The 11566-nt window shown below is 41.6% G+C and overlaps 2 protein-coding genes across 2 annotated transcripts; one reads left to right on the forward strand and one right to left on the reverse strand.

Annotated features, from left to right (window-relative positions):
- Positions 1–828: 828 nt before the first annotated feature.
- On the reverse strand, positions 829–6762 carry LOC103370976 (low choriolytic enzyme-like). The gene is made up of 9 exons (XM_008300176.1): positions 6730–6762; positions 6626–6686; positions 6513–6578; positions 5650–5699; positions 5290–5546; positions 4243–4415; positions 2279–2360; positions 2072–2193; positions 829–1028 (listed from the first exon to the last, which is right to left on the reverse strand). Exons 1-9 carry the CDS (start codon positions 6760–6762, stop codon positions 829–831), a joined length of 1044 nt encoding a protein of 347 aa, XP_008298398.1.
- A 943-nt stretch (positions 6763–7705) lies between these two features.
- zcchc9 (zinc finger, CCHC domain containing 9) lies at positions 7706–11356 on the forward strand. Its single transcript, XM_008300169.1, has 6 exons — positions 7706–7774; positions 8813–9208; positions 9580–9730; positions 9801–9893; positions 10971–11039; positions 11117–11356. The coding sequence occupies exons 2-6, from the start codon at positions 8822–8824 to the stop codon at positions 11227–11229; spliced, it is 813 nt and encodes a 270-aa protein (XP_008298391.1). The 5' UTR covers positions 7706–7774; positions 8813–8821; the 3' UTR covers positions 11230–11356.
- Positions 11357–11566: the final 210 nt, after the last annotated feature.

The following is an 11566-nucleotide window of genomic DNA, read 5'->3' on the forward strand; positions in this document are numbered from 1 at the left end:
TGTGAGAAGCTTGTGGAAGGAAACCCAGAACGTTTGACCCAAAGTCATAGAGTTTAAAGGCAACGCTAGCAGATACTGAGGAGATGGATGGAAACTTCTGACTCTGAAGAAAGTGAGAAAAGATTGTCTCCTAACTGACCTGAAACAGGAAACGTTTGGATTTAATGTGAGAACAAAAGGTTTTCTGTCTTTTTCTATGGTGGATGTAAACTTCTGGTTCCAGCTGGACTTCAAGGTTCTGGAACTATTCACAGTATGAAGGTAGAACATCTGGTTTCTGCTGGAGGAGGATCCAGATTGATCACCTTAATGGACTTTTTCCATAATTTGAGCCTCAGAACTTCATCAGTACCGTTCCATCAGCTTTTTGTTTTACTCGTTCTGGACAAACTGAACAAGTTTTCCGTCACTGTGGACTCTGAGTGAAACACCTTCAGGACGTGGAGCCTCCAGTCGTTGTCTCCGGCGTTGGACTCGCTGGTTCCTGCTTTTTTCATTTCACTGTTAAATAACCAAAGAATCTCCACTTTGGTTTTTTCTCAGGGTTAATTAATTTAGATCGTCGTTGGTTAATTAAATATGAACGTTGGCTCGTTGTGGAGCTCGTTAACATCTCGTTGAACCGACTCATTAAACGGCCTGAACTTTGACCCTCTGAACTGCCTCCAGTGGTTCTGCTGTAAACATGCTGCTGCTAATTAAGACTCAAGCTTCCCTCTGGGACCGGCGCCGTGATTAATCTGTTGCCGTGGCGGCAGCAGTTAATTAGGGACATGAATGAGGAGGAGATGGATGAGTGGGAACAGGTCCGCTTTATTGAGAACTGGGTCAGAGCGGCTCGGTGGTGTTGCTGCGCCGCCTGCTGGTGGAGTTGAGCTGCTGCAGCGAGGCGGCAGGAGTCACGGTGACGGCCGGTCCGGAGACGTCGCTCGGCTCGGTTCTGTTGGCGGCGCCGAGGTCGGAGGCCATGTTTGGGTTTCCGTCGTCGTGCTGCTTCGCTTCTCCTTCGGTTTCATGTTTCAGAGAGTCTGGTGACGAAGAAGAAAAGAAAAGATCAGACGAGTTCGTTTGTCTTCAGCTTTCAGAGAAACACAAAGAACGACAACAGACATGACAATAAAACACAGAATATATGTTAGAATAAATATATATAATGATAAAACGGTTTGCTCGTCTCTCTGTGGTCACTCTGAGTCTCTGTTGACAGTTTGTCTCTTTTTATAGAACAGAATATAAAATGCTTTTATCAGCATCACACACAAAGTACGACGACGTTGAACTTCAGTGGTGCAAAACACTAGTAGAGAAGAAATAAGAATATAGAAATATATATTTACAAAAGGAGCCAGTTCATACAGTTTATTCTAGAATGAATATTTGACACTGATGAGGTGAGAACACTGTGGCGGATATATGAGGAATATTAATATGTATATTGGTTATTTGGTGACTTTTTATTAGTTTTCTGTGGTAACTTTGTGCATCTTTGTGTTTGTTTTGTGCCTTTTGGTCTTTTTGTGTCTCTTTTTAGTAGTTTGTTGTGTTCTTGTGTTCATTCTGCATCTGTTTGTGGTTGTTTTCTAACTTTTCTGGTCATTCTGTGTCCATATTTGTGGTCTTTTTGTGTCTCTTATTGTTAGTTTTGTGTCTCTTTGTGGGATTCTTTTCCTCTTTTGGTAGCCATTGTGTCTTTTTGTGTTCATTTTGCATCTCGGTGGTCATTTTGTGTCCTTTTCATCATTATTTTTCTGTGTTTGTGTCTCTGTCATCTTTTTTTTTCCTCTTTGTGGTCATTTGATGTCTTTTTGTATTCATTTCTATCCCTTTGTGGTCATTTGTGCATCTCTTAAAGTAGTTTTCTGTCTTTTTTGTTGATTTTCCACAGCTTTGTCGTTATTTTGTGTCCTCTTTGTGATCCTTTTTTCATTCTTGTGTCTCTTTGTCAGGATTTCATTTCCCTTTGTGGGTATCTGGCGTCTCTTTGTTGGTCACTTTCTGTACTTTTGTGGTTGTTTTGCATCTTTGTGGTCATGTTGTGGTCATTTTGTGTTGTTGTGTGTTGTGAACGTACCACAGTCGTAAAGCTTTCGGACTCTCTGGATGTCGTTCTCGGTCATTTTCGCCCTCTGTCCCATCCCCTTCACGTCGTCGTTGGCGACGATGGTGGGCAGACCGTTGGACGAAAAAAACCCGCTGCCATACAGGAACAACAAAAACAACGTTTACAGAACCAATATAAAACCTAAACTCTTCACCAGTCGTTATTTGGGACGCCTACCTGCCGTAGTGCATGATGGACGTGGTGTCGTACGGGAGGTCAAAGGTTTGGCCCGAATACTTTTTGAAGTTGCTCTCCATCCCTGAAACACATCACACAGTTTAAAACACTGGTTCTGTAAAGAGATATAAAATAATCCATATGTTGTAAATGAACAACATCAGGGACCCACCTGGAAAACGCTGCTTTTCAAGGAAGACAAATTCTGTTCAAGATGTCGGTCGTTGGCAGTAAATAAAAGTCAAAGTGAGTAAAGACTCCTCAAGACTTAAAACTGATCTCTGACCAGTTAACTAACCACCTATCAGGTGTTTAAGAGGCCGTCCTGAGGTCCTTCCTCAGGTGGTTCTACGACCTCTAACAGCTCCAGGCAGGTAAGAACGAACTGAACAAGCCTCTTGGAAGAAACTTCAACAACCAAAGAGACGTCCGGTTCTACAGATGTATTCATGATCATTATACGACGTCTTTCCACTGCAGCGACCAACATTTACAGGAACGACCACATAATCTGCTTTTTGATTCCACTGCTGTTGGATCCCAGAACTCTTGGTGTCCTGAAACAACTAATTATCGTTACTGGACTCCAGCTCTATGCAGGAAATCAAACAACAGAGGTTCACTGTGCTCGCCTGTTTGGTGACGTTTACATTGATGATGGTGTCAGAGGAGAGACAACTGGACATAAACCGGGAAATAAATCTGAAGTTCGTCTCCAGTTTAACCATTTAGAAGTTTTCCAGGGACGGTCAGAAGGACCTCCACTGGAGTAAGGAGCTGCTTTCTACCCAAAAAAAAAAACTGTCTTGAAAGAGGTTCTACAGGGAAAGTTCTTCAGATTAAAATATACACAAAATGTTTGCCTTCAAATGGCCTGAAAACACCTGCAGAGGAAAACATTTCACAGTCCTGATGAGTTATTATTCCCCCGATTCAATCAGAGTCATTTCATATTTGCCAACGTCTGATAGCGTTTTGATAAATAACACGCCCTGCAGGTTATCTGTAGTACCTGGTTGATCCACCAGGTGGCCTCCTATTGTTTCCTACTGGAGAGACCAGAGGAGGTGGGCAGCAGAGAGCATTGTGGGAGTTTAGCTCGCAAAGGGGCACCGAGACAACCTCCAGGACACGTCACTAGTGGTGAATATCTACTGAATAAATCCGCACAAGACGAGTCACCACTGGTTCAGTTTGAATAAAATGATTCAAATTTGCAGCACTTGTGCGACATCAGACTTACATAAAGGATCAGACGTATGTTCTAGTTAAAGTACACCTCAATCCGACATCTCTAGTTAATAATAAACTATAATTAGGTATGAAAAACGGTTTATGCAGGAAAAACTATCTAAAATATCATCTGACCTCCAAGTGTTGCGTTTGTATCGAAACACCTTTTCTGTAAATCTTGTCCCTGATAAATAAACTCACTTATTGTAGTTTTTAAAAAAGCTAAAACTGTCCCTGAATCTACTGGAAACTAAACATGTTTAAACCAAAAACTACTGAAAATGATCAAACCCTCTCTAGAAACTAAACTGAAAATGAAAAATGTGATAATGAAACAAACGACTGCTTATCGTACGTCACTGTTAAATACGTGTTCACATGTTCAGGCTTTGTCCAGGTCCATGCACCAGTTTGTTCCTTTTCTGCATCAGTTTATCGTGGAAATGTCCCGACGTACAGGAAACACCACATATAGCCAGAGTTTGGGAGCCATGACGACGACAATAAATTCACAAAAAAATAAAAATCAGGAAAACTTTTACATTTTTAAAAGATTTGCACCAATGAACCGAATTAGCCGTTAGCATCTCCTCTTTGTCAGCTATCCATCACTGGTCTCTGTTTTTTAATCTCTAAATGGATTTCTGGAACCCTTCACGGTTCTTCTGAGCCGAGGTGATTCACCTGGAGGCCCAGTGAGCAGACCAGGTGTTTCTGAGTGTTAGCGTTACCTGGCATGATGTTTTTGGACAGGATGGTGATGTAGCGCTCGCGGTCCGTCCTCGTGTGCTCGTGGTGGAAGCCCAGAGCGTGAAGGACCTCGTGGACGATGTTTCCCACGATGCACGGCGGCGCCACAAACACCGGCTGCTTGCCGCCCCTGAAGCCCACGAAGGACGCGCAGCTGGAGGAGCAGATTAACGAAGCTGCAGGTTGACCTCATGTTTCAGAGCGAGACGTTCGTTTACAGTCCAACAGAAGATTAAAGCTAACGAGGAAACTGATTCATAGATCCTGGACGAGATCCCAGTCAGTTAAGACCGGAGAGTTTTACCGAAAGCAAAACCAGAGGAGCTGTGATTCCAACCAGCCTGACGGAGATAGTCATTAAAGTTATTTCTAAATCAGCCTTTCATCTGGACAGAAGCTGGTCTGTACTGTGTGAACAACTGAAGTATGAATAAGAATAAACTCTGCTGCTGTAGGAACCAGCTGACATGTTAGGGTTGTGGAGGTTCTTCTAACTTTCCATGTTGGAGCTACACGAGGAACTGAAGTCAGAATTCAGAACTTGTCAAGATAACGGTAGCCACACTGAGCTAGTTGAGCCGACGGTCTGTCACAGGTCTCCAGTGAGCAGATTTAGTCCCAGAAAACCAGCTCATTCACGGGTTTCTGACGTTTACATTCACAAATATGATCCATTTCTTATCCAGAGTCTGTCTCTGTGAACTAATTTCCAACTTTCTTCTACTCAGCAATGTTCTCCAGCTCCTCCTGGAGGATCCTGAGGTGTTCTCAGGCCAGATGAGATATAAACCCCCCAGATAGTTCAGGTTCTACCCTGGGCTCTCACCTGGAGAACCTCCAAAGGAGCATCCAGGAGGCCCAAAACACCTCAGGTGGCTCCTATTGATTCTATAGAGCAGCGACTCTCCTCTGCTGTGTGGCTCCTCAGTCAGAACTCGATGTGGAAGTCCGTTAACCTTCTACAGGAGGTGAATACTTTCTATGGACGCTCCAGCTTTTATAAACCCAGCTGTAGAAACTCTACGTACCCTGTGCTGGGTTTGAAGAACAGGTAATCGGCCTCCGTGGTTCTCTGGTGGAAGGTCACGCAGGTGTGCTTGGACACCATCGCCAAGGCAACGAGGATGTCGTCAGTGCGGCCGACTGGAAAACAAAGCGACTGTGAAGCAGCGACTCCATCGAGCATCAACCGACGGCGCCGGCTCGGCTCCTTACCCAGATCTGAGCTGATGGCGTACGGGATCTTCTTGGTCGGCCACCGGTTGTTCACAGCGTTCCTGTCGCTCTGCACGGAGTTAAAACATCAATAAAACACGTCGACGTCATCCACAGGTTGAAGATCAGACTCCACCAGTGTCACCAGTTAGAATCTGAAGGACTTCACTCACCGATAGAACCATGTCTCCCTCCAGCAGGGCCAAGTCCTTCGACATCAGCTCTGGAAAATATGAAATATATTAAAAGTTTCTTCATCTGGTTGTGAAGCTGGAAGATTCAACAGAAGGAGAAGAAGAAGGAGAAAGAGGAGAAGGGAAGGAGTAGGAGAAGAAGGAAGAGGGGGAGGAGGAGAAGAGGAGGAGGAGGCAGAGAAGAAGAAGGAGAAGAATGATAAGGAAAGGAGTAGGAGAAGAAGGAAGAGGAGAAGAAGAAGGAGAAGAAGGAGGAGAAGGAGAAGGAGGATAAGGAGGAGGAGGAGGAGGAGAAGAAGGAGAAGGAGGAGAAGGAGGAGAGGAAAAAGGAGAAGAAGGAGGAGAAGAAAAAGGAGAAGAAGGAGGAGAAGGAGGAGAAGGAGGATAAGGGAAGGAGTAGGAGAAGAAGGAAGAGGGGGAGGAGGAGAAGAATGAGAAGGAGGAGAAGAAGGAAGAGTAGGAGGAGGAGGCAGAGAAGAAGAAGGAGAATCTCTCATGTAGAAAACAAGTCACAGAACAAACATCAGTTCTTCTGATTGCCACTAATTGCCTCTAATGATAGAAACATGTTTACAGGATTAAACTAAACCGAATCATCTAGTAAATAAAAACAACATCAGTGAAATTAAGCTGAACTTGAACTTTATTCTTAAGTCGAATTTGTCTTCAAAAATGGAGCCGAGATGTTTATTTATCGTCTGTTTCTGAGGTTTTAATCATATTTTTATGCAAAAAGTTAAAGTTTAAAGTGTCATGAGGTTCCCCTCGTTGTTCGGGTTCGAGTCAAGGTTAGGTTTAGGATCAGGGTTTGGGTTTGGGTTCAGGTTAGCAGTACCACCGACCTTGCAGCGTCTCCGGGTCTGAGTCCATGTACTGCTTCGCCCTGCTGATCCCGTCCTCCTGAGCTGCTGCACAAACATTCACACAATCACACAAACGTCCAAACGTTCCTCACCAAGCTTCAGCATCACAACAACCGTCACCTTGTCCCTGGTCTGGTACCGGACCGCAGCGCCCTGAAACACAGCGTACAGATGAAAGCCTCCGTCAGAACAGAACCTGCAGCAGACTGAGGTTCTGGTTTCTCACCATGTCGGAGGTTTTCTGCCAACAGAAGCGTGACAACGAGCAGCTGCAGCATGTCGACTGGAGTCCGGCAGCGAACTGAAGCTGCAGATCTGGAAACCTCGTCAGTCACAAGTGGGACCAGCTGTGGAGCTCCGGACCTGCTTCAGGCCCAGATGCAGCTTCTCACTGATAAACCCCTCGAAACCGGGCCAAACAATCAGAGGAAAACAGTTTAAAGTTTGGAGTTTAAAGTCCAACTAATAAGCTCAGATAAAGCAGTTAAAGACCAAAGCTTGTATTTAAAACACATAAAAATACTAAATAAACCAAATAAAATCCAATTAAAGCTCCACAAAATACAATCACATGAATAAATACGTGTTGATTAGAGATTTTTAACTCTTATATTAATTAAATCTTGTTTTATTTGAAGGTTTGAGCTTCTTACATGTGAAGGTTTTTCTACTTTTCTTTCATTATTTGAAGTTTTGAGTCATTCTGACATTAACTCCTGTCAGCTTTCTGGACTATATTCAGCTTTAGTTTACATATTACATGAAGGAAACATTGATTTATTGATTATTGATTATGTAGATGGTTCATGCATAATGGAGGTAGAACAAATATCAAACTGGTTCAACCAGAAATGATTTGCCAACTATTGTGATATTCATTTTTTTCCTTCAATAAAAACAATCTTCTTCTTATTATATTTATATCAAATAATCTACATTTACCAACAAATCCTGCTGTCGCATTAATAAAGACATTTAAAAAATAATTATAAATACCTCCTTATAAACAAAAAGCTCCAATAAATCACTCTGGAACAAAACATGTTCACGTTTCTGCTGTTTTTTGTTGTTGTTTTTAAATTAAATCTTTTCGTTTTTCTTCCAGCAGCCTGCAGGAGCTCCGAGCAGCAGGGGGCGCTGACACACCGAGACCGGAAGAGGAAGAAAACAAAGAGACCGTAGAAGAAGAAATGACTTCCGGTTAAAAACACAAACACACGTGAGGAAAAAACCCTCTGAAGGTAACTTGGATTACTTTTCTACTTTCTTTAGCGTTACTTTTACCGCCGTTCTGTCCGCACAGAAGCTGGTTCTTGTTTCTGCTTCATGTCCGAACCGAACAATCCGCTGATTTTATAGAAACGGTCCGGAACCGAGGGTTAGCAGCTAACGGCTAACGAGGCTAGCTGTGTGTTTAGCTAACGATAATAACGTGAGGTTCAGACAGTTTACTGTTGTTTTAACGTGTTTTTAATGTTCTTTCATGGTTCTGTCGGTGTCGTTGTGTTGAAACCAGCCTGATGTTCAACAATAAGACGTGAAACTCGCCGGTTGTTGGACTCTTTAAGCTGATTTTAACATCTGAGTGATGTGATATTAGTTTAAATGAACTGTAGCTACAATAGAACCGAACCAGAACAACGAGGTGAAGGTTTGTTGGTCTGAGAACGAGTTAATCATCACAGAAATACTGTTTAAACCAGCTGTCTGCTGTGAGAAGCCTTCAGTCAGCACGAGAAACTGATGTTTATGCTTTAAAGAGTCAAACAGTCAGGGTTAGATTAAAAAAATAAAAATAAAAAAAAGAAGCTGTGAGGCTTCTTAATAAGTATTTTTGGGAAATTAAAAAGAAAAAGAAAAATTGACAATATTTTCTAACATTTTATTAATATTTTAAGGCTTAAAAAACATTTTATTCATATTTTCTGACTTTAAAATATTGTAATATTTTTTAGTTCTGTATCAGATATTTTATTCATATTTTTCAGGCATTTTAAAGTTTTTGAGACATTTTAATAAAATGTTTTGCTTTTAATGTTTTTGGATATTTGTCGATATTATTTAACAGAATTTTTTATGAATATTTCCTGAAATGTTATTATAATAATTTTTTAGATTTCTTTAAATATTCTTTCGGCATGTTTTAAAAATATCATTATTTTGTTTGAGAATAATATTGTTTATGTTTTTCAGGCATTTTATTAGTTTTTAATCTCTGAAAATCCTCTGGTTTGTCTCTTGAACCTCTAAAAATCTGAAGACTTTCTCCTCCGTTGCAGCGACCCGTCATGACGAGGTGGGCCAGAGCCAACAACGTCCACAAACACAAACCAGCCGAGGCGACGCCCTGGAGTCAGCTGAGAGGACGAGGAGGAGGTCGAGGAGGACGAGGAGGAGGAGGAGCTCATGGAGGTCCTGGAGGTCAGAGGGACCCTCTGAGGAGAACACAACCCGACGGTTCCTCTGTGAAGAAGCCGAACCGTAAGAAGAAGGAGTACGTGGACGAGGATGTGAACGGCTTCCTGCAGTACCTGCAGCAGAGCGGCCGGTCGCTGCCTTCAGGAGGGACGACGGCCGACAAGGAGCTCCGGCAGGACGTGGAGGTGGCGCTGAAGAAGGACCGGAGGAGGGAGGACAGAAGGTTAAAGAGGCAGAACGACAAGAAGAACAAGATGGTGAGTAGTCCAGCTCCAGACGTCCCACACAAGACCTGAACCCGCAACAAAGAGTGAAGCTTTCTAACAAGAGGAGACAGAGTTCACTGATTAAACCAGTTCAACTAAAGTCTGGATCCTCTGAGCTTCTAAAACTAGAACTTAGTCTTCAGGTCTCAGAGGAGCTTAATCAGGTTTATATTTATTGTCTGACTGTTGAGGGCAGAAGAGACGACAACAGAGTTTCTGATGTTTGGTGAAATGTGACTTTAAATAAATGTTTTGTTGCAGTTTGTCGACGTGTGTCGGTCCAGTTACTGATTAATGGTTAATATTAGTATTATTACTGTAGCTGAGGCCCGGTAACATGCTGGACCTTCTTCTGTCCGCAGCTCTGCTTCAACTGCAGGAAGCCCGGTCACGGTCTGGCCGACTGTCCGGAGGCCGAGCGGGACGAGGAAATGGGTCGAGACATCTGCTACCGCTGCGGATCCACAGAACACGAGATCCACAAGTGCCGAGCCAAAGTGGACCCGGCGATGGGTGAGTGTGGCGGCCGGAGGAACCCGTCCAGCGCCTGGTCCGAGCTGCTCTGACCTCTGTTCTGTTTCAGGTGAATATCCGTTCGCCAAGTGCTTCATCTGCGGCCAGACGGGTCATCTGTCCCGGTCCTGCCCCGACAACCCCAAAGGACTCTACGCTACAGGTACCGACGGCAACGTTTACCGGGTTTTATTTCATGAACTCATAGGAGCAGGTCCAGTTCTGGAAGCTCTGATGGAACCTCGTTGGATTATTTTAATGAGCAGAGATTCTGAAAACATGCAGCTGAGTTCAGACTAAAGAACTAATCAGCAGATTTTAATGAGTCGGATCAGAATCGGAGCCGGAAATCAGGATTTCTGTCAATAGTTAGTTTTTGGACATTTCATTTATTTTTTAGACATGTTTTTATTTTTGTTTTGTTTTTTTTAATCTCTATTTTTATTTTTAATATTTTCCCAATATTTTCAGATGTTTTAGTTCTGTTTTTAGGCATTTAAAAAATAAAATAAAAATAAAATAAAAAACATACTTTTAAAATATACATATATATATATGTATATATATAGATTTTTTTTTAAATGTCTCTTATATTTTAGATGTTTAAAAATCTATATTTTCAGACATTATATTATTTTTAGGCATAAAAAAAACCATACTTTAAATTTTTTATTTTTCAAACATGATTTTTATATTTCAGATACTTAAAAATATATATATAGCTGCCAGATATTTTATTAATATGTTTTGGACATCTTGGGGCATTTTATTGTTTTTGAATATTTGCTAAAATTCTTCCATAATTGTTTTATTTTCTTTGGATTTTCTATAAATATTCTATAAAGACATTTTCTGGACTTTGTGTTTAATAATTCTTATTAATATATTTTTAGGTATTTTATTCATTTTTTCAGACATTAAAAATATATTTCTAATACTTTTTTCTACACGTTTCCAGCCTCTTATGACTGTTTTCAGACATTTTATTAATATTCACTTTTTTTTATAAATATTTTTTTTGTCGTTTTACTTTTTATCAAAAACGTTTTTAAAACCTCGTCAGAGCTGCAGGTCGTTAATCAGGTTTTAATAAAGTGGATTAATTATGTCGTTCTTCTCCGTCAGCTGAACTGACTTCTGATTATTGGTGATTGATATTTCCAGCTGTGATTGCTCCGTATTGATCTGTGATTGGTGAACGTATTGATCTGTGATTGACGGCCTGTCTGTGCGTCCTCAGGCGGCTGCTGTCGGGTTTGTGGTTCGGTGGAACATTTTCAGAAGGACTGTCCAGAACATCAGGCTGCCAGTGAGTGTTTCAGTCCTCAACCTGAAGGCTTTATTGATTATTGATCGACTATCGTCTAACGTGTTTTGCTCTTCCAGCCAACTCTGTGACGGTCGGCTGGTTGTCCAACAACATGAGCGCCGACCACGAAGACGTCCACGTCCCGGTGACCAGAACCAAACCCAAGCAGGTCAAGGTGGTGAAGTTCTGATCCGACGGACCGGACCGGACTCGTGATCGGACCGATTGACCCTCGTTAACAGGCCGAGGAACGTCGTGTTTGTGTGTAAAAAAAAAAATAAAACTCTGTTAATAAAGAATTTATATGAAAACAGAAATCTGATGAATTATTACGGAAAATTTAAAACCTGTTTTTCTTCTGATCCTGAAAAAACACATTCAGACATTTTATTTATATTTTTAGGCTTTTTTTGACGAGTTTAAACAAATCTTTTTATAATATTTCCATTTGTTAAGACATGTCTCTCCGGTATTATATTAATATATATGAGACATTTTTATAAATATTTTTGGGCATTTAAAAAAAA

The sequence above is a fragment of the Stegastes partitus genome, unplaced genomic scaffold (assembly GCF_000690725.1).
Source record: "Stegastes partitus isolate 25-593 unplaced genomic scaffold, Stegastes_partitus-1.0.2 Scaffold1506, whole genome shotgun sequence".
Classification (NCBI taxonomy): domain Eukaryota; kingdom Metazoa; phylum Chordata; class Actinopteri; family Pomacentridae; genus Stegastes; species Stegastes partitus.

Excerpts from the sequence above, each read along its gene's own strand:
- zcchc9 (XM_008300169.1), top strand. The coding sequence starts at position 8,822 with ATGACGAGGTGGGCCAGAGCCAACAACGTCCACAAACACAAACCAGCC. Across the intron at positions 9,209-9,579 it reads ACGACAAGAAGAACAAGATG|CTCTGCTTCAACTGCAGGAA; the intron begins GTGAGTAGTCCA and ends TTCTGTCCGCAG. Across the intron at positions 11,040-11,116 it reads TCCAGAACATCAGGCTGCCA|CCAACTCTGTGACGGTCGGC; the intron begins GTGAGTGTTTCA and ends TTGCTCTTCCAG.
- LOC103370976 (XM_008300176.1), bottom strand. The coding sequence starts at position 6,762 with ATGGTGAGAAACCAGAACCTCAGTCTGCTGCAG. Across the intron at positions 6,687-6,729 it reads AGAACCTCAGTCTGCTGCAG|GGCGCTGCGGTCCGGTACCA; the intron begins GTTCTGTTCTGA and ends GCTGTGTTTCAG. Across the intron at positions 2,194-2,278 it reads TCCATCATGCACTACGGCAG|CGGGTTTTTTTCGTCCAACG; the intron begins GTAGGCGTCCCA and ends CCTGTATGGCAG.